The 22,579-nt window shown below is 35.6% G+C and overlaps 2 protein-coding genes and 1 non-coding gene across 5 annotated transcripts in view; all 3 read right to left on the minus strand.

Annotated features, from left to right (window-relative positions):
* The window catches only part of KAT14 (lysine acetyltransferase 14), a 32,039-nt gene extending 19,833 nt beyond the window's left edge, over window positions 1-12,206 (minus strand). For all 3 annotated transcript variants that reach the window (XM_074287781.1, XM_074287780.1, XM_074287782.1), the window contains exons 1-4: window positions 11,943-12,206; window positions 10,501-10,619; window positions 6,279-6,400; window positions 37-218 (exon numbers count right to left, since the gene is read on the minus strand). In XM_074287781.1, coding sequence (XP_074143882.1) covers window positions 37-218; window positions 6,279-6,400; window positions 10,501-10,619; window positions 11,943-12,201 — 682 coding nt within the window. In that variant the 5' untranslated portion in view covers window positions 12,202-12,206. The remainder of the gene's footprint in view (window positions 1-36; window positions 219-6,278; window positions 6,401-10,500; window positions 10,620-11,942) is intronic.
* On the minus strand, window positions 9,099-9,341 carry LOC141559266 (small nucleolar RNA SNORD17). The gene has a single exon (XR_012487328.1). It is a non-coding gene; the product is annotated as a small nucleolar RNA SNORD17 (small nucleolar RNA).
* Window positions 12,207-12,498: 292 nt separating the features above from the next.
* On the minus strand, window positions 12,499-14,473 carry PET117 (PET117 cytochrome c oxidase chaperone). The gene is made up of 2 exons (XM_074287783.1): window positions 14,339-14,473; window positions 12,499-12,648 (listed from the first exon to the last, which is right to left on the minus strand). Exons 1-2 carry the CDS (start codon window positions 14,432-14,434, stop codon window positions 12,499-12,501), a joined length of 246 nt encoding a protein of 81 aa, XP_074143884.1. The 5' UTR covers window positions 14,435-14,473.
* Between the last annotated feature and the right edge of the window lie 8,106 nt (window positions 14,474-22,579).

Raw genomic sequence — 22,579 nt, forward strand, 5'->3', positions numbered from 1 at the left:
TTGGCTAGCCTGGCACCTCTTTATTGTTCCAGGTACCTTTTACTTTCAGAGCAGAGGCAGACAGCTTCTCTCCTTCAGGTTTCATTGTTGGGGGCTTATTATGAACAAGTTTCCACCATCCCGGCTCTCCAAATTCCTGAGCACCTGAGCGGAAAAATACTGGGCTCCCCACACTAAGGCAACCTGCTACTGTGCTCCACCAGGTTGAAGTCTTTTTCCTAAAAGGACAAAGCATATTTAAAATCATGAATTATATAGGTTTCTCAAGTGACATTGTTTTTAGGGGGATATAAACCACATTCCCCATATATTTTAGCAAATATAACTTTCTAACAGTAAATAGCACTGCAGAGATGTTCAAGGAAACAAATTTTAATTCATATAAAGGTTTTTAAAAACATGTGCAAAAATGTTTGTAACAGCCCTTTTTGTAGTGGCAAGGAACTGGAACCTGAGTAGATGCCCATCAGTTGAGGAATGGCTGGGTGAGTGAAATCAGATAAAAGATTTCTTTCTCAGTCTGAGATGGAGTGGGTCTTTGACCTAAGTTTCAGGAAGTTGCATGATCCCTATTCTCAGAGGGCCGTAGGGCAGAAAAGATTAGACCTTAAGTCCAAGCTTCAGAAGTTAAGGTCCCCACAACAAGTAAACAGTATTGTTTACTTCTTTTTTACTTATGTTTTTATATATTTTACTTATCCAAGTCTTTTATGATTTCCTGTTTCTGGACTCACCCCTACATCTCATGCAATTGGGAGTACTTGGACCTCTTCTTGCAAGGGTCCAATAAATGCTTCCTATTTTTATCTAAAATTGCCTCTAAGTCAATTTGGGTAACAAAAATTTTTAGAGCCCAATCCTACATGTAGGTATGTTGTAGAATATTCTTGTTCTTTTAAGAAACAATCAGAAGGATGATTTCAGAAGGGTAGAGAGATTTACATGAACTGATTAAGTGAAATGAGTAGAACCAAGAGGTCATTGTATACAGCAACAAGATTATGTGATGATCAACTGTAATAGACTTGGTTCTTTTCAACAATGAGGTGATTCAGGCCAGTTCCAATGGACTTTTTTTGGAGAGAGCACCCAGAAAAATTATGTGGACTGTTTTTGTTGTTTGCTCCCCCCTTTAATTTTTCCCTTTTGAACCGCAGAATTGTAAAAATATGTATAGAAGAACCGCACAAGTTTAACATATATTGGATTGCTTGCTACTAGGCGAGAGAAAAATTTGGAACACAGTTTTGTAAGGATGAATGTTTAAAACTATCTTTGCATGTATTTGGAAAATTAAAGAGCCATTATTAAAAAAGATATTGATGCTAAGAAATTAAACAATTGTAATTCTACTTCCCCAAAGTGGCTCAGAAAATTATTTAACCACAGTGGCAGAGTTCATTTTGTCTGGGGGCTTGCTGCATCTTTGAAAGATCCATTATAGGTATTCAAGTAGCAATGCAGAACTAGAACTGCAAGGCATGTACCACAAGCTCTGGGAATTTAAGCTTCAGGGGAATAATTGGCTTTGAACTTCCAATTTTATGAGAAATTTTTAAATTGTAAAGCATGATTTAAATAAAAAAAAAAGGCCCAGGACTCCTAAAATGTCAACTTGTTTAATAGGGCTAAAAATAATCTTTCAAAGTGTACTTTGAAAATATTATAAAAGAAACTATTAAAAGAATTATTTTATATTTTGTTAAAAATAATTTCAATATTAAAGGCAATGGTCTGCTCTCTGGAGACTAAATTACATATTAGAAAACCCTCATTTCAGAGAGGCCTGAAGAGACTTACATGAACTGATGCTAAATGAAATGAGCAGAACCAAGAGATTATATAACAACAAAACTGTATGTGATAAATTCTGATGGACGTTACTCTTTTCAACAATGAAAAGATTGAGGCCAGTTCCAATGATCTTTGTGATGAAGAGAGCCACTTTCACTATTTTTGTTGTTTACTTGCATTTTATTTTCATTCTCGTTTTTCCTTTTTGATCTGATTTTTCTTGTGCAGCAAGACAATTGTATAATTATGTATGTGTGTATATATATATATATATATTAGATTTAACACATATATCGGATTACTTGCTGTCCAGAGGAGGGGAAAATCTGGAACACAAGGGATTGCAAGGGTCAACGCTGAAAAATTATCCATTCAGATGTTTTGAAAACGAAAAGCTTTAATTAATTAGCTAAACAAATAAATAAAAGAGAATCCTCAAGGAAATTATCTCCCATGATAACTATTCCACTAGATAGATATTTTACCAAAGTAAGCAAAAGAAAGGGGGCAGCAAAGAGGGGTATAGAGATTAAGTTATTTAGGAACATTAGAACTAATGAGAAAATACAAAAAGATTACTTTTCTACATGGGTATGTAAGAAAAAATATCTCACCAACAACTCCACTGACTCATTGATGAATCAGGAAAAATATTTTTTACTTTCTACTAAGAGTGGATGACAAGGTATGATTTTTGGAACTGAAAAGGTAATGTTTTATTTCCTACTCTGAAGGACAAGTCCTTTCCCATTCTCCATTAATATAGAAATTATAATATGTGAATCTCCACTTCTCATTAGTCAGTCCTTATTTTTTTTTTTAAGGGGGAAGATAACCAAGAAGAGTAAAGGAGAGGGCAAAGTCTAAAAGATTCTTTTTCAACTCTCAGGAAGACATCTCAAATTCCAAAAGCCAGTCCCTGTTCCCAAGGAACTTAAATACTTGGGGGAGGGAGACAACCAGAGGAGGCAAAGTTCAGAGCTCCTAATTCAAAACTAAAACCTTCACTCCTGTTTACATTCTTTTGTGTGTTTTAATTTGTTTCATTTCTCTAATTTAATTTTCATAAAACTAAGAAGTTAAATTCCCACCCATTTTCCACAGGTAATTATTTGAGATAAGAAATAATAGTCTAATTCTAACTTTTAAAAGTCATTTTACAAGAGCTTTAGATGTAAAGGTTAGAAAAGACTCGTAAATTCTCAGATTTGCACCTCAATATTTCAAAATAACAGATTAGGAAGTATCTGGTGAATTTATCTTTATTTCTTATAACATTCATGTGTCCAGATACAGACTGAATTGTTAAGAAATATGGGAAAACAATGCCCTATTTTTTTTTTAGTTTCTACCATGAAGCATGGAAGCTCACTTTACTTCTCTGAGGAAAAGGCAGGCCCCCCCAAAAGAACATAACATGAAACTGTTTCTGAAACTAGAATTTGAAAACACCCATAGCGCTAAAAAACAATTAGCAAATTCACTAATTTTTCTATATTTGTATCTTTCCATATCTATATATATATATATATCTCCACCTTTTGTGGTAATCAAAGCAGTTTCTCTCTATATGCATCATAGCACACAATATTTTACTGAACCCAACTCCCTGGCATACACAAATTTAAATATACTTTCCATACTAGGAACATTAGCCAGCTTGTGACGTTTTGCCATGAATTTCTTCTTAATTCACATAAATCCCAAGAGATTTGAGGGGGAAAAAAAAGGATCCACTCAAAGAAAAAATTTTATGGAATCTCTTTTCTGGTGACAAAGAATTGGAAACTGAGGGGATGATCATCAATTAGGCTGAATAAATAGCAGTGATTATGATGGAATATTATTGTCCTATAAGAAACGAGCAGGATATACTCAGAAAAACCTGCAAAGACTTCCATGAACTGATGCAAAGTAAAAGATATTATGTATAAAGGAATATTGTAAGATGATCAGTTGCATATGACTTTGCTATTCTAAAAAATAAAAAGATTCAAGACAAGTCTGAAGGACTTATGATGAAAAGTGCTATTTATAACCTAGAGAAAGAACTCATTGCCTCTGAATAGTTAAGCATTCTTTTTTCCCCCTATTTTTGAGGAGTTTTTTGGGGGATGGATGATGTTCTGCTTTTTTTTTCTTTCACAACATGACTTAACAGAAATGTTTTTCAAAACTTATGTGTCTTTTGATGAGGGGGAGGGTAAGGAAGAAAATATAGAACCCAAAAGTTTTAAAAACAAATGAAAATTTATTTTAAACCTAGGAAAAAATAAAATATTAAGTGAGAAACATTAAAAGACATATACAATGTATCTATATATTCTTTGTAATTAAAAAATGTACTTTTTAGAAACAGCAGTCTTCAAAGTGTTCTTTAGTCATCAATAGCACCTTAAAATTTTAAACCTAGAACAAATGTAACTTAAAAAAAGAGAAAAAATTATTTCATGTCATAAAATATAATGTGTATGTGTAATGTGTATATACACACACACATACACACAAAAAATTTATTTACTTACTTGTGAACATTTAGACAACTAAATTGTTAGTATGAGGCTACTAGTCAAGCTTTCATTATTTTCTATATAGTCTGTATACAATCTAACAAAATCAGTCTAATCTAGTCAAAAAAAGAAACAATATTTAAGCCTGGAGAGAAATGTCTCACTACACTATACAATGTTCCTAAGTGTACTTTCAAATTTTAATTACTTAGGTTCTAAGTATGCTATAGACAATTCATAAATTTCATTTACAAGCAACTTAAAACTTCAGATCCAATGACAAAAAAATTACTCCCAAAAGGTATGCACTATCATGTAGATACAAAAAATTACAATGCATTTCAGCTATGAGAAGTAAATTTAATTTGCCTCTGTAAGACATTTTCAATTTTAATCTCACCTAAAATCTCAATTATTAAAACTTTTAAATTGCACAAGAATTTTATATCATTTATAATGAGTGACATATTTCAAAATAAAGTCAACAAATACATAGTAAATTACTACATACACTAAGCACTGAAGCTACAAATACAAAAAGTGGTTTCTGTTGTCAAAAATTCAGTCTAATGGGGAATATGTAAATATATACAAAAAAGACACATATACAGAGATGGAGATGGTATCAAAGGGAAGACCTTAAGATTAAAGGGAAATTCTTCATGCAGAAGGTGGAATTTTAGGAGACCTGAAAGTAGCCAGGGCAAAGAAAAAGTAGCTAGAATATTAGATTCGATGGCAAAAAACAAAACAAAACACACAGCCCTCAGCAGATGATTCTCCAAACAAACCTCAACAAAGATAAATACAAACTCCAGGACTCAGAGTTAAAAAGGACAAACAAATGAGCAAACTCCATCAAATCAGATATTTTTTGGCAAGACATATTTCTTACAAAAAAGATAATTGTTAAAAAAAAACTCAAAAAACCTACAGAAACATTTCAAAGTTATAATTTCATTTTTTTTCTTTCTTGTCATCCAGCAAAGATACATTAAAACAAATTCTATAGATGTCAAGTTATTATACTAAGGGAACAGACCACCTTTTTAATGAACAGAACCCTCTTGTATCATCAACTCCTTTAACACCAATAATTTGGGAGCAAGAATGACCACTATCATATATCTCTAATTTAGCAATTCTTTTCACTAAAAGGTCTTAATAAGGTATAAGATCACACACTACTGATAATTCACTCCAACTTAGCAACATTTAAAACCTAAGGCTATTTTTACTAAATTTATTTCACTGCTTTGGAGAAAACACACAAGGGACAACACTAAACAGCATAAGTTAATAAAAATCCTATTTTGATTTGTGCAAAATTTATTCATCTTATCCAAGATACATCATTTAATGAATTCAAAAGTTTGAACAAAATTCCAAAAAAGATAAGTAAATGGGTTCCATAAATTCAATGATTGGAAAAAGAAAATTATCAAGTTCAGTGGTAGTGACATTGTTAATATGGAGGGGAAAAAACCCAATGAAATAAATATTTAATTGCCTAGAATTTGCCCAACAGGGAATATAAAGAGGCATAAAGATTGCCTTTAAGTTACTAAGAATCTAATTTATCTAATATAAGTTTATTAGTTATCCAAAACATCATCTAATGTCAAAAGAATGCTTACAATTAAACTGCTTTAAAAGTTTAAAGTGAGAGTATAATAGGACTCAACCTGGGAAAAAGTACCTTTAATTTCTAGCAATGACCACCCTTTTCCTATCCAGAAATTTGCTACGTTCCTTTAACGGTTCCCCTAAAAAAAGATCCCCACTTTAAATTCATTTTTCTGGATCAATAGATGCTGCCAACAGAACTTTGGGACCTGGAAAAATCAGCTTAAAAACACAAACATAATTGTGATTCCTACATTAAGGACTATATCTCATCTGAGTGAATTAAGTTACACAAATAAATCTAGTATGGTTTACTGCTTACAACTTGCAAATTTCAAACACTTTTACCTGTTTCCTAGTAAAAAGGTCCAATGTTTCTCAATAAAAGCACAAATATCTTCTTTCCATCTGAAATAGCCTTGACGTCCAGTTCCTTCCAGAGACAAATTATACATTGCTAACATGACAACCTGGCACACAAATGGGGGGAAGAGTGAGAAACAACATAAGCATTTAGAACTGGCAAAGGACCTGAGATTTCATATAAATCAATGCTCTTTTAAAGGGAAGAAAATGAATTCCATGGAAATTAAATGATTTGACAAAAGTCATAAAACAGTTCCGGGATCTAAATTCTAGTCTCATCTCCCCTCAACCCAGAGCTCTTTTGCACTATGCAACACTGTCTCCTTTGAAAGAAAGTTCCTTCTATAAAGGTTATTTAGAAAATAAGGGGTTGAATGTAAAGAGCTGAAACTCTTAAAAAAGGTATGCTTGAATAGACTTGGGAGCACTTAAGGCTAACTACCTAATCCATATAAGAGGATGACTATTAGCATGTTTGGAGAAAATGGTGACAATGGTGCTGGCTCAATGTTTGGGGCTAAAATAATGGAAGGATTGGGGGGGGGGGGGTGACAGAGGCCAAAGATTCACTTGGCAGCAAGACTAGGAGGAGAAAAAAGGTGGAGATTCTGGACTCCAGAATCAAGGAGAGATCTTTGGCAAAACTCCTGGCAGTTCTCCTGCTTCTCCCCCTAAAAGACCAAGGATTTTTACTTATCCTGACTCTGGCTGATCCTGAGGTCTCCAGGGAGCTAGCCCGGACTTTATAGTTGACTATATCACAATTAACCAACAAATTAACCAACCACTGAATAACCTTCCTTTGATAGATGAGTAAATGGGGTGAGACCAAGTGACCTGCCCAGGAGCACAGATAGAACTCAGATTTCCCTGATTCTGAGTCCAGCCTTCTCTCTAATGGGCCACCTAGCTGCCTAATCCAAAATTTTGTCTGCTACAGTAAGCTATCAACCCTTATGCTATTCCACAAAAATGTTGCAAGACAAATATTTTATTTCTTCGATATATTCAGGATATAATCTAGCACACTATTATGCACCTATGTAACAACTATTCAATAAGCTATTTTAAAGCAACTAAATGTATTCTTCCTGTCATTACTCAAGGATGTCTTCATTCTACTCTCTTCAATCCCACTGCCTTTATGTACGCTATTTTCCATGTTTCAATGAACTCCCTTTTCCCAACTCTTGGATTCTTCATCCACTTTAGCCCTTCAGACTTTTAATAATTATGCCAGGTTTGACTTTCTTGCCACCATAACCACAGCTTCCAACACTCTCAAAAATAACTTGTCTTCAAATTTTTCGTGACACACTGTGTGATCCTTTCCTTTGCCTGACAATATTTATATGCTACCTTAATAATTATTAGCATCTACTATATGAGGCACCATGCTTAGCAAATATTAACTCATTGGATCCTCATACAACTCTGAGGGATAGCTGTTATTATGATCCCCATTTTCAGCTGGAGAAACTGAGGCAAACAGTATATGACTTTCCCAGGTTCACATAAAGATAAGTGAATTTAAATTTATTGTTTCCTGACTTTAGGACCAGACCTCCAACCATTGTGCCACCTAGCTTAACTTATATTATAGTCATTTATGTCCATTAGAATGTGAATTGCTTAAGAATAGTATCTGTAGTGCTATATGTTCCTAGCTATATGTTTAACCCCATTGCCTAAACAGAAAAACCCAAGAGCAGTATCTGTACTCATGAGAATACTAGTACTTTAGAGTTTTTTGTTTAACTACATTATCTATAGTGTGCAGGATAGTGTCCTAAAAGCTGAAAGAAATCCCAAATTAAATACTATAGAACTTTAAAAAATAACACAAAACCTATATTTGAAGAAATAGAAGCAAAGTGAAAAGACTGAAGGAGATGAAGAATCAAGTGGCTACTCCAACCAGTTAATTTTTTTTAAGAATGAAGAAAAATTGACATTTATACAGCTCTTTCCTAAAGAGCTTTATTTAATTTGATTCTCACAACAATCCTTTGGAGCAGATAAAATTATCAGTATCACAACCAGATATAACCGGAATAGCAACCAGAGCCTTGTCCCCCAAATTGGTCTGTATTTTGTTTATACTTTTATGTCTTCTATCTTTCTCCTTTAGAATATAAGCTCCTTGGGGGCAAAGACTGTTACATTTATGTCAATGCATTCCCAGTGTCTTGGCACAATACTAGACCCTTTATAAATGCTTATAATTTGATTAACTGACTACAGAAAAGACAACTTAATTTCAAGTACTAGAATTAAAGCAATTTGAATTATCATATAGTGAGATTAGAAAATCTTTGTAGACTAAATTCAGCACTCTTTCCATTATATCATCATGCCTCTATTTTTAATAAAGAATAACTTATCAAAATCAATTTAGTTCTACTTAGATACTGCATCTGAAGGCAAATCTGATGGGAAATTTTTTTAATGCCTTTTTGTAATTTGTTTTTCTTTTCAAGTATGACATCATAGGATAGCTGTTAGAAATTATCTAGATCAAGCTAAGGTCTTCAAAGAACTTGCATTAGGATTCAGGCCTTCTTTTGTATTCTAGCATTCTTTATATCATAGCTAACAATCAAACTTTCTGCTTATTCCTTACCTACTTGTATCTTAAACTGGTTAACAGCATATAAAAGCATAGGCCTGATGTTAGCACAGATAATTAAGAAAAGGTTTCTCATCTTTATATAAGAACAGTGAAGAAAGAACTTCTGAAAGACTCAACCCAGATGTAGGTTCATTATCAAAGAAATACTTTAAAGGCTAGGCTTGCAACATGTGATCAGACACCAGTCATTCGTCTTGGCAAGATGGAACCCTAAATAGAAAAGGTTCCACCTCTGCTGACACCATCCCTTCCTGCCAGTATGGCCATCAAACACCTGCCATGTACAGTAGAACACTGCAAGCCTGGAGGGCATCTGAAGGTCACATAACCCAGTTCCTAGAACAGGAGCTGAGAACTGCAGGAAGAGTAGAGCAGCACACTCAGAGAATGGATAAACTTCATCATCATTTCACATATGCTGCAAGCCAAGTAAAGTGGAAAGAACAATCCAAAGACAAAATAGATGTCTCGAACCACTTCAAAATCTATACAATCAGCTTCTAGATAAATCAAACATCAAAGGGGCACTTGCTTTGATATGGAGAAAAAATTCCCACTATGACTTTCAGCTAGTTATACTGGGTAAAATGCCCCCAGAATACACAATTTAACAGTTAAGTTTTAGCTCAAGATCTTCTCCAAATCCAAAGTTCTTTCTCCTATACCACTGTCTCTCTGTGCTATTATATCAAGCTAGAGCAAAAGAACATGTAAGGTGTTCAAACAGTTAGTTGTTATTTTAGTTTCCTTAAAAAGTACAAGTCTAGCTGAGGGAGACATTAATGGTGTTTATTTTGCCTATAATACTTTGGGCAAGTCACTCAACCTTTCTCAAGAGTTTTTGAACCAGTAAAAGGTAAAGATGAACTAGATCTTAAAGACTGCTTCCAGCTCGACATTTTAAAGTATTACAAATATAGAAGTCTCTTAGGAAAGTCCTTTTGATGTCTGATTTATCTAAAAGCTGATTTAAAAAAATTAGTTTAAGACATAGAGGTATCAGAGGGGGCAATCTGTTGAAGACAATATGAAATAGAATCACTTGAACATGTAGAAAGGTTAGCCCTAGTAAAGACTAAGATGATCTTAACATATAAGACAGGGGTAAAGGAGAAAACAGTAGCAAAAGGAACATGAATAATTTGCAAAAAGAAAAAGGGGAGAAAGAAAAAATCCATGATGAATGTTTTCAAATCCTTCCCCTCCCCCCAGTAAAATGAGGCAAGGAGAAGGGGAGGAGAGAGAAGCCATGAGAGGTTGAGATGAAAAAAAGTTCTGGTAGAGCCATTGTGGAGAGAGTAGGATAGGGAATATAATTCTTTTCAAGGCAAGTATCATAGCAGTTAAAAGTGACAGGAACTTTAGAGGTGAACTAGTTCAACTCTTTAGTTTTCTATTAAAATATAGGACCTGAACTGTTGATATGCATGCCTTATCGTTTTTTTAATAACACAATTCCTTAAGTGAATTTCCTCAATTACCTAAAATTGTTTTAATGCTATAACTCCCATAAAATACACCAAATATTCATGGGTTACTACAGTCATTCTTCTATAATAGATTTTTACTCACTTGTTGCCATGTCAATCTCAGCCGCTCAAATTGCTCTTTACCATCCTCTGAACAATCTGAACAAGTAAATCTAAAAAAGTTGTCCCCTTTGAGGTAACTGAGTTGTTCCCTCAGCTGACCTAAAATAAAATAAAAGACAATCTTATTTTAATTTTTCAACATACATGCAGTCAAAAAAGTAGTCATACTTTTTTCTCAGTTCATTTCTTTACTTAGTTCCTTTGATCTTATCTAAACCTCTCAGTGATAGAAGGGATTCCTATGATGCCAACTTTTCATCTTGAAACTTTTTCATCATTGTACACAAGGAAAAAATTGTGGTTAAGAGAAAAGAAATGACAAAGATGCATATCTTCTCTCCCTTGAAACATGTCATTGCAGTAGTCTTACCTTCAAAACAAACTTCTACAGTTTTTACTAATCTATCCATAACACTTTAACAGACCAGAGGGAAGAGATAAAGGAGAAAAGATGGCAAATTAAGGCAAGTTTTCAGGACAAAATGTTTGAAGTTACTTGCACGCGCGCGCACACACACACACACACACAAATAAAATTTACCTTATCAAATATATCTGATACTACAGGAATAAACTGCTTTAATATCCCAGCTATTTGTACACACACACACACAAATAAGATCCATTCAATCAAATGTCATTATGTCTAATCTTACAAGAATAAACTGTTTTAATATTCCAGCAGAAGAGCCACTGTACTTAAAAAAAAAAAAGAAATTCTATTAAATGAAAAAATCTAGTATAAGAATTTTTTAGTTTTCTTTGTGCAGGAAACCACTGTTCTATTGATACCAACCTTTTGTGTTGCAACTATTTCTATTCAACATAAAACATTCCTAAATTTTTTTTGCTGAAGATTGTATGGATGCTTTCCCCTAGATTTGAGAGAGGAATATACAATTTGATTTTCATAGGACCTAGAGAAATGACAGTAACAAGATTAAGATTACAGTAACCAATTAAGGGGGAAATGAGTGTGGAAAAGGCCAAAATAGGATTAGTGTTGGCAAAACATAGAACTCCCCTTTCCAATGTGAAGCTACAAGCAATGAATATTTCAGACATTGATTTTTAAGTTATTACAATAATTTTTGTCCCATTTGAGACAATACTATTCTAGAATCCAGCAGAGCAATCTCTTTCATTTTAGTACACATAGGTAATTACTTAATAACATGTGATGTTTGATTTGTAAAACTGTTACCAAAAAATTCACTAACAATAGATTTAACTATTTTAGCAACAAGAAAAAGTAACACTAAGATATTACTTGAACCTATTAATATAAAAGTCTCCTTGAAAATTTTAAGTTCTGTTTAGTCAATGAAGTTAATGTTAAGGTATTTTCATTTCATTTTTAAAGAAAAAAAAAAAAAACCACTAAGCTTTAGAAAAGAAAATGAAAGAATAAAAGGTTCTTACTGGCTGATATCCATTTTTGGCATTTATCACAGAAATAAGATAGCTGTTCTTCCATCCAGGACACATCCCCTTCATCACTATTCAGTGAATCTCCACTTTGATCATGAGATAAATCTACTGAGCCTTGATCCTCAGATTCAACAATCAGGAGGGTTTCACCTTCCACTTCACCTTCCTCCAGACCTTCAGAGGTGGATGTTCTAGTAGCGTCATCATCATGACGACTCATCAGGCCACTAATGTGGACATTATTATCCATCCTTGCTTGCCAGGAAAATTAATTTTTTTTTCAATAACTCAGTTAATAATGTTCATAAGATAAAAAGGGACTGTCTTTAAAAAGTATCTAATCACAATTAAAATCACTTCAATGGAAGGAATTGTTAAAGCAGTTTTAAAACAAGTGATAAACCACTGTTATTTTATTTGAATGTTTAAAGAGCAGAAAAAATTATACTGGTGGAAGCCATCATTTAACTTTTGCCACAACATAGCTAAACAAAAAAATTCCAAAATTATCTAAACCGGTTTCATGAAATTTCATTCACTTCAAAACTCATGTTTTCTGAGACCCCTTTGCCAATAATATCTTCTTTCTCTCTGCTTCCAGATGTTCAGTCAAAATAATTTGTTCTTCCAAAAGACGAACATTTTCTCTTTTCCGATTTTGCCTCTCTATATCTCTGAGCACTCCGTCTCGAAGCCTCTAAAACACAAGGAACAAACTTAAGTAACACCCTGAACACGTGATTCTATAATACTAATAGATCATCATCTACTAGCATAATACTATCACTGTAATAACAGTATTATTATAGTAGTAGATGACGATCTACTAGTATTACAAGAATAATTCTTTTTCTTAAAAAAGGAACAAAAGTCATCTTGGGGAGGAAGGAAGGAAAAAGGAAAATTTGGAACTTAAATCTTAAAAAATAAAATATTACTAAGTTCATTAAAGAATAAAAGTATCATGAAGATGCATTTCACACTTTTAAATTCCCAAGTACAAATTCAAATTCACCTAACTACAAATAAGGGCATTTTATACAGCTGTACATATTCTAACAAAACATTTTCTTAATATTCTTGGAAAACTTCTGAAGGCTTAAGAATTGCAAATGAAGAAAGCTACCCTAGGATATTTTTCAAATTTTATTCTGCAAAGCAGAATAAGAGCTAACAATTTAGGAAGAACACTTTTAAAATTACAATAACTGAATACACCAAAAATTCAGTTATCATAAATTACTCTTGCTCAAACAAAAATTGGGGGAAAGAACACTTCTATTTAATGCAAGAAATCAAGTATAAAAAAATCCACTTTGGATGAAATTGTTAAAACAATGGAAGTTGTAAAAATTATCTAAGAAATAAAGGATACCAAGAATAAACTCCTCTCCAAAGGTGGCTTACTGCATTTAGAGAAAGGACAGCACTGAATCATAAAATTCCTCACTGATAATCTCTCTAGAAACATCAAATGTATGTTTAAAAAAGTGTATTATTTTACACATACATATATACACATATACATAAAGTAAACAAATAGAGTAGTGGAGAATTAGTAAAAATATGCTCTTAGCATTCCTTGAATCATTTCCTCATCAAGCTGGTACTGAGAAATTTCTAGATGTTTCAAGTTATCTCATATATACATTTTAAATACTAATTTCCGCTCCCCCAACATTAACTCCTTTCAGGCAAAGCTTGGTTTACATTGTCTTGCTGTCCTCTAGGACTAATTTGGTCTTAAACATAATAACGCGTCCACGATTAATAACAGCAAACACTTTTGCATTTATCCCATTTTACAGATTTAGAAACTGAGGGAGGCCGAAATTGACCCGCACGCCTATTAAGTGTGAGACTGAATTTGAAATTCGGTCTTCCAGACTCCAAATCTGAGGCTCTACCCATGGGAACATTCCGCATCTAAGGATCGGACAGCCTAGAGAAGACAAGACAAACACGTGTAACGAGACTCACGTTTATACACCGTTGGGAAGCTTACAGGCCCATTCCTCATACTAATCCCCCGGAGAGGTAATACTAAAACTCGCCCCATTTTGTAGGTGGGTAGACGGAGGATCGGCGAACAAACCAATTGCTGTTATCAATTAAGATGACGGCGGTAAAAGCTCACGCTGCAAACACGCTTTCTGTGGACAAGAGCGCGAAAGAAGGTCTGCGGGAGCGCGGAGACCACGAGGACCACGAGAAAAGGAAAAGGAAGTAAAAGTGGCGGGTCCCAGCGAGGTCAAGCCGGGAGGCGGAGCCTAGGGGCGTGCAGTGCGCAGCCGCAGCTCCCAGGGTCCGCGGGCCGCAAGCGGAGAACGTCCGGAGACACAGGAGGAGGGGGAGGGGAAAGCAGGGCTCTATCACGTGGTCCTGACCTGTTGGTCTTGCTTCTGCCGAAGATGCACCCCGACAACCGTGCCCACCGTGAGCACCACAGAGAGGCCCAGCACCACCTTGGAGCTCCTCGACATCCCTCCAGGGCAGCTGGCCGCGGAGAAGCGACGAAAGCAGCCGTCTCCCACTACAGCAAAGCGCCAAACGACTAGAAGGCGGGGAGCTGGACTGCGGCGACGGACGTGCACGGCGGTGGCGAGCCCCTTCCGGCGTGCGCGTCCCCGGACCTCCTTCAGCTCTGTCCCGCGAACGCAGAACGTTCCCTTCGCATCACGTGTGCAGGCGCAAGCAATAGTGAGTGGAGAAATCGAGCGCGCCTGCGCTCTCCTCTTGGTTTAATTGCCTGCGTTCTGATTCCCTCTGGCCACGTGGTTGCAGCAGCCTAGGACGCCGAATCTCTTTCTTTTTTCATACCGCCCCCCCCACCCCCGCTTTCCTCCACATAACTGTGTCTAAAACTTCTCTGCTGAGAAACTTGGAGGAAATGGAGGTTATGGGGGTGGAAATTATACAAACGCTTAAAATTGTACACAAAACATGCAGTTTTACTGGGCGCCAGATTAAGCACGTGTCCTGAAAGGTCAGCTCTTTCTAGTTTTTCTAAGACGGGTTAATGGAAGATAGCTGGTGATTGTTAACGCAGAGGAAGTCCTGGTTTAACTTTGTCCCTGGAGAAGCTGGGTTCCACGTTCAGGATTTTTCTGGAACGCTTAAAGCACAGGCTTTCCTTCCTTTTTCTCACTCACCATTGGCTGAGGGGCTCCATTCCTCTTTAATAAAGTAATGAACTTCTGTGCCAAGCCCTGTGCTCACTGTGGGACCATAGAAACTGCCGCTGAAAACTGCTTCCGGGAAACTCTCTAAATAAAATTGACAACTAAACCGGAGGTGATTCAGAAGGTCACAGAGTAAGAGGACCCCCATGGATGCGCCTTTTTCAGTAGCAATAACAGTATTGATCTGATTATTGCTCCAGAACTAGGAAAGGGTTGAGCGTTAGGAGGCAGGAAGGGAGGAATAAAAGGGCAAGTGCTTTCTTCAAGATCCCAAAATGTTGGATAACATAACCAAAACGGACTGTTTCAAAAAAGAGATTTTTAAAAAAATTTTTAGATCTTAGAAAGCAGCCTATCCATAGATAAGGAAACTGGGGTCCAAAGAGGTTCCTCATTACCCCAGGTCAGAGAGCCTAATAATGGCGAACCCAAACATGAACCTTCTTAAACCAAATCCTATACAAATTGGAATAGAGCATTGTTCAGAAAGTATTTCTTCCCTTCATCTCACAGTCCATGGGCAAGGGCTGCTTCTGTGCGGTGAGGGCTATTTCCGGAACTGCCGTGGGGGAGGGGAGGAGGGTCTAAATTTCCGTCCTCTTCTTATCCTCATTGAGAAATTTGACTCTGAATCTCCTGGAGCTTCCTTGAAGTTCTCCTGAAGTCCTGAGAGCTTCTCGCTTGTATGTCCCACACTGAGTACACACCAATCATTACATCACTAGGAAACCATTATTTGTTGTAGGATTAAATCAATGCTAAACTAGATTAAACCATTGTCTCCTCAGTTCCACTCAGTACCTTGTTTCAAGTTCTGGCCCATAACATCTCCTTGTAGGATCAGATCAGTCATACTGAACCATGCTAAATTAGATAATTATTGTCTCTATTCATTCCAGTGACTTACCACCTTGTAAGAATCCTAACACTCTCCCTTTCCAATAAAATATTTAAAAACTAGTCTCTATCTTGCCTCAGTTTCTCGGGCATTACAATGTCCAAATCCTGTATGCATTTTGAGCTTATTTTAATGTAAGATGTGGGATGTTGGTCTATATGTTGTTTTCTGCCAGACTACTTCTAATTTTCCCAACAGTTTTTGCTGGAGTGATTTCTTGCCCCAATATCTGGGATACTTGCATTTATCAGCACTAGATTACAATTTCCATTTGCTTTTGCATAACCTGTACCTAATCTGTTCCACTGATCAAACTCTCTAGTTCTGTTGTTATCATTCAGTCATGTTCAACTCTTTGTGACCTCATCTGGGGTTTTCTTGGTAAAGATCCTAGAATGGCTTGCCATTTCCTTCTCTAGCTCATTTTATAGATGAGGAAACTAAAGAAAAACAAGATTAAGTGACTTGCCCAAAGTCACATAGCTAGTTAAGTGTCTGAGGCCAGATTTGAATATGAATCTTCCAGACTCCAGATTGGGTACTCTATCCACTATGCTACCTACTTGCTGCTTCTTGCCTAGTATCAAATTGTTGTAAAGACTACAATTTTGAAGTATAGTTTATGATGTTACTAATAGATCCCCATCTTTCTCATTTTTTTCATTAACTTCCATGATATTCTTGATTTTTTGTTCCTTTGGATGAATTTTGTTATTTTTTCCTCTAGGTCTATTAAGCAGTTCTTTGGTAGTTTAAGTACTATGGCACTGAACAAGTAAATTAACTTTAATATTATAAATTTTATTATTTTGACTCAATCTGCCATGAGCAATGAATATTTCTCCAATTATTTAAATGTCTTTATTTTTGTTAAAAATTTTTCTTATAATTGTGTTTATATAGTCTTCTACCTTTTAGAAAAATATAATTTTCCTTTTCATCTCTTTTAATTAATTATATTTTTATTTTTGTTTTCTCTAAGATTATAATTGCTACTCCTGCCCATTTTTTAAACTTCAGCAGAAATATAATGGATTCTACTCCAGACCCTTATTTTAACACTATGTATCTTTTTATTTCAAGTGCAGTTTTTTTTTAATAAACATCATATTGTTAGATTCTAGCTTCTAATCTATTCTGCAATACTTTTCCATTTTGTAGGTGAGTCATCCCATTTATATTTAAAGTTATGACCTAATTCTATTTACTTCAGTCTTATTCTCTTATATTTTTCCTTCTCTTTCTTTCCCTGGGTCCTTTTAAAGAATCTGTTTGGCTTCTAACTGCTGTCTCCCTTAATTTATGTTCCCTCTCATCCCCCTATTTTCTTACTGTTAAACCATTTCCCTCCTACTTCTGTGGGTAAGAATTTCTGTGTGTGTGTGTGTGTGTGTATTCTCCCCTCCTTTAATCAGTTAATATGAAATTAAAATTTAATCTTAAGCTTCTATAAACCTCTATCATATTACTTGCCTTCTCAATTAGGGATAAGGGGAGAAAGGAAGGGAAAAATTCAGAACATAGAATTTTAAAAAACAAATTAAAAATTTGTTTCTATATGTTGGTGGGGGCAGAAATAAAATATTTTTTATTAATTTTATAATTATAACATTTTTTGACAGTACATATGCATAGATAATTATCCCTTGTACTCCCTTCTGTTCCGAATTTTTCCCCTCCTTCCCTCCACAGCCTCCACTATATTAAATATGTTATAGTATATCCTAGGTTCAATATATATGTGCAGAACCGAATTTTGTTGTTGCAAAGGAAGAATTGGATTCGGAAGGTAAAAATAATCTGGGGGAAAAAACAAAAAATGCTAACGGTTTACACTCATTTCCCAGTGTTCCTTTTCTGGGTGTAGCTGATTCTGTCCATCATTGATCAATTGGAATTGGATTAACTCTTCTCTATATTGAAGATATCCACTTCCATCCGAATACATCCTCATACAGTATCATTGTTGAAGTGTATAATGATCTCCTAGTTCTGCTCGTTTCACTCAGCATCTGTTGATGTAAGTTTCTCCAAGCCTCTCTGTATTCATCCTGTTGGTCATTTCTTATAGAACAATAATATTCCATAACATTCATATACCATAATTTACCCAACCATTCTCCAATTGATGGGCATCCATTCATTTCCAGTTTCTACCCACTACAAAAAGGGCTGCCACAAACATTTTGGCACATACAGGTCTCTTTCCCTTGGGATATAAGCCCAGTAGTAGCACTGCTAGATCAAAGTGTATGCACAGTTTGATAACTTTTGGGGCATAATTCCAGATTGCTCTCCAGAATGGTTGGATTTTTTCACAACTCCACCAACAATACATCAGTGTCCCAGTTTTCCCACATCCCCTCCAACATTCATCATTATATGTTCCTGTCATCTTAGCCAATCTGACAGGTGTGTAGTGGTATCTCAGAGTTGTCTTAATTTGCATTTCTCTGATCAATAGTGATTTGGAACACTCTTTCATATGAGTGGAAATAGTTTCAATTTCATGATCTGAAAATTGTCTGTTCATATCCTTTGACAATTTATCAATTGGAGAATGGCTTGATTTCTTATAAATTAAAGTCAATTCTCTTTATATTTTGGAGATGAGGCCTTTATCAGAACCTTTAACTGTAAAAATGTTCTCCCAATTTGTTACTTCCCTTCTAATCTTGTTTGCATTAGTTTTGTTTGTACAAAAGCTTTTTAATTTGATATAATCAAAATTTTCTATTTTGTGATCAATAATGATCTCTAGTTCTCCTCTGGTCACAAACTCCTTCCTCCTCCACAAGTCTGAGAGGTAAACTATCTTATGTTCCTCTAATTTATTTATGATCTCGTTTTTTATGCCTAAATCATGGACCCATTTTGATCTTATCTTATTATGTGGTGTTAAGTGTGGGTCCATGCCTAGTTTCTGCCATACTAATTTCCAGTTTCCCCAGCAGTTTTTGTCAAATAATGAATTCTTATCCCAAAAGTTGGGATCTTTGGGTTTGTCAAACACTAGATTGCTATTTTTATTCACTATCTTGCCCTGTGAACCTAACCTATTCCACTGATCAACTAGTCTATTTCTTAGCCAATACCAAATGGTTTTGGTGACTACTATTTTATAATATAGTTCTAGATCAGATACAGCTAGGCCACCTTCATTTGATTTTTTTTTTTTCATTACTTCCCTTGAAATTCTTGACCTTTTGTTCTTCCATATGAATTTTGTTGTTATTTTTTTCTAGGTCATTAAAATAGTTTCTTGGGAGTCTGATTGGTATGGCACTAAATAAATAGATTAGTTTAGGGAGTATTGTCATCTTTATTATATTTGCCTGGCCTATCCAAGAGCACTGAATGTCTTTCCAATTATTTAAATCTGACTTTATTTTTGTGGCAAGTGTTTTGTCATTTTGCTTATATAATTCCTGACTTTCCTTTAGTAGATATATTCCCAAATATTTTATACTATTGACCGTTATTTTGAATGGAATTTCTCTTTATATCTCTTGCTGTTGGGTTGTGTTGGTAATGTATAAAAATGCTGAGGATTTATGTGGATTTATTTTGTATCCTGCAACTTTGCTAAAATTCTGAATTATTTCTAATAGCTTTTTAGCAGAGTCTTTGGGGTTCTCTAAGTACACCATCATGTCATCTGCAAAGAGTGATAGTTTGATTTCCTCATTACCTACTCTAATTCCTTGAATCTCTTTCTCTGCTCTTATTGCTGAGGCTAGCGTTTCTAGTACAATATTGAATAGTAATGGTGATAGTGGGCAATCTTATTTCACTTCTGATCTTACTGGGAAAGGTTCCAGTTTATCACGATTACATATGATGTTTACTGACGGTTTTAAATATATGCTCCTTATTGTTTTAGGGAATAGTCCATTTATTCCTATACTCTCAAGTGTTTTTAGTAGGAATGGATGTTGGATTTTATCAAATGCTTTTTCTGCATCTATTGAGATGATCATATGGTTTTTGTTAATTTGGTTATTGATATAGTCGATTATGCTAATAGTTTTCCTAATATTGAACCAGCCCTGCATTCCTGGTATAAATCCCACTTGGTCATAGTGTATTATCCTGGGGATGATTTTCTGTAGTCTTTTTGCTAATATTTTATTTAAGATTTTAGCATCAATATTCATTAGGGAGATTGGTCTATAATTTTCTTTCTCTGTTTTCAGCCTACCTGGTTTAGGTATCAGTGCCATGTCTGTGTCATAAAAGGAATTTGGTAGGACGCCTTCAATCCCTATTTTTTCAAATAGTTTATATAGCATTGGAGTTAGTTCTTTAAATGTTTGGTAGAATTCACATGTAAATTCTTCTGGTCCTGGGGATTTTTTCTTAAGGAGTTGGTTAATAGCTTGTTCTATTTCTTTTTCTGAAATGGGATAAAGAAATAAAATATTAAATAAATGTATTCCTCATAGTTGAGCTTTAGTAGATTACTGCTGGACTCAACGCACTAGGAGGAAGGTGCAAAATTCAGAATCACTGAATTTCTGGCCCCTCTTTGGTCTGGGACTCCTGCACTGCTTATGTTATTTTATTTTTTTTAGGCCAAGCTAAAGGTTAAGACGGAGATTGTTCTTTGGGTTCAGAATTACCTTGCTACATTTTCAGAGCTTGTTCCTTGTTCAGTAATCAGCCAGGGCCCCTCTTGCTCATGACCATTCCTCTCTGCCCTGGATTTGTGAGCCAGAACTGGGTAATAAGTGACAGAGCTGCCTGGTGACATCTTGTTTCTGATCTTGGGGCTAGTCCCAGGATCTCTTTCTGCTCTGATGCTTCCAGTGCTGCTGTACAGTCTTGAATCCCTTTCCATCTCCGGGCACTCTTCCTTTGTTACCGGGCTGCATATTCCTGGCCAGCTTTCCTCCCCACTCCCCAAGTGTCCACAGACCTCTCCACCTTTTTAATCTCCTTAAATTTCCCTGGAAAAATGACTTACTGTAACTTCTTAACTTTTCCGATCAGAATTCAGTCTGACATATTCTATAGGCAAATGGTCACACAATGGATGCATTGGGCCTGGAATCAGGAAAGCGTAAATTCAAATATGACCTCACATACTTACTAACTATTGTGACCCTGGGCAACTCACTTAGGCTATAGTTTGCCCTTATTGCTTTAGCTTTCTGAACTGTAAAATAAGGATAATAACTAAATTGTTCAAGGGTTGTTGTGAAGATTGAAGACATAACATTTGTTTAAAAAAAAAAAAAAAGAAAGAAAAATGTTTAGCACAGGGCCTGGCCCATAGTAAGCACTATATAAATGCTTATTCTTGGCTTCTTTTCCCTCCTTGTTGTGGAAGGAGACATGCTGAGTGAGCTAGATAAAATTGCTTCCTCTCACTAGGCCATCTTGCCTCCACCCTCTGATACCTGTTATTTTCATTAGGATAGAATGTTATTGGAGTAAGGAGGTTCTGGATTCAAATATAGCCTCCAATAAGTATTAGCTGTGTAATAATAGATATACCACTTAATCTTGTCAAACTTCAGTTGCTTCATCTATAAAATGGTGGTAATAAATATCTATACATCTACCTCACAGGATGATCCTAACTCTTAATCCAACTCTCTCCCTTGTTTCCCTTTAATTATGGGCATGTTTTAACTCACCCAGTGTAAAGCGTGTCTTGGGTACAACAGCCTTCAGGAAGGGGTGAGGGGATCAATGAACCTGCAAGAAGCTGTTTCCTGGTTGGCTACCTTGATTACCATAAGCTCTCATCATTCCTGATTGACTTTCTAAACGTCTAGGGCTAGGCCCTATCCTCCACAGCCCAGCTGTTTAGTAATGCAGATGAGGACCAGGGATTTTATTTTACTGTCACAAGCAGGCAAGTGCCAGGAGATGGCTACACAGTGAAGTAAAAGAATGCAGCTGGAAGTTTTTAGCTTGGAAGAGTCCAGAAAAGATGAGATTAAGCTGAAGAAAGAGGCTTGTCTAAAGCAGAGGCTGCTTTTCAACTTAAGTAGCAATCCCGGTTAATGGATCTCAAGCCTACAAAACGATAACTTTTTTTTAGGTGAGGAATCTTGCATCCAGATCATAGCTACTCATAGACAAGAGATTCTCTATTCTTTGAAGTAAGCACAGTACTTTATGCATCCAAAGCTCTAAGGCATCTAAGCCTCTGGTTTTACAGGTATAACCAAGGTTTCCAGTAAAATTTAGGGCATTTTGCCTGAGATTCTCCTGATATGACACTGCCTAGATGAAGAAAGGAGTTTGAACAAAGTTTTGGGGAGGAAAGATATTGTTTTTAATAATTATGTGTAGTAGAAGACTCTTTCAGGACCAACTCTGGACATATAGAGAGACAGACACAGAAAAAAGGGAGAAGAAATAAGGGGGAAGAAAGAAGAATGAGAGGGAGGGAGCGAGAAAAGGAGAAAGACAGATTTTGAAAACTGCAGACTTGTATGGGAAACTGGCTCTTCTGCCTGGTTTGTTGCCCTAGAAACTTCAGGGAATTTCTCCAAGCATGAGATTAGGACTTAAAGAAGCCCAAGGGGCTGAGA

Source organism: Sminthopsis crassicaudata, chromosome 2, assembly GCF_048593235.1.
Source record: "Sminthopsis crassicaudata isolate SCR6 chromosome 2, ASM4859323v1, whole genome shotgun sequence".
In the NCBI taxonomy this organism is placed as follows: Eukaryota; Metazoa; Chordata; class Mammalia; order Dasyuromorphia; family Dasyuridae; genus Sminthopsis; species Sminthopsis crassicaudata.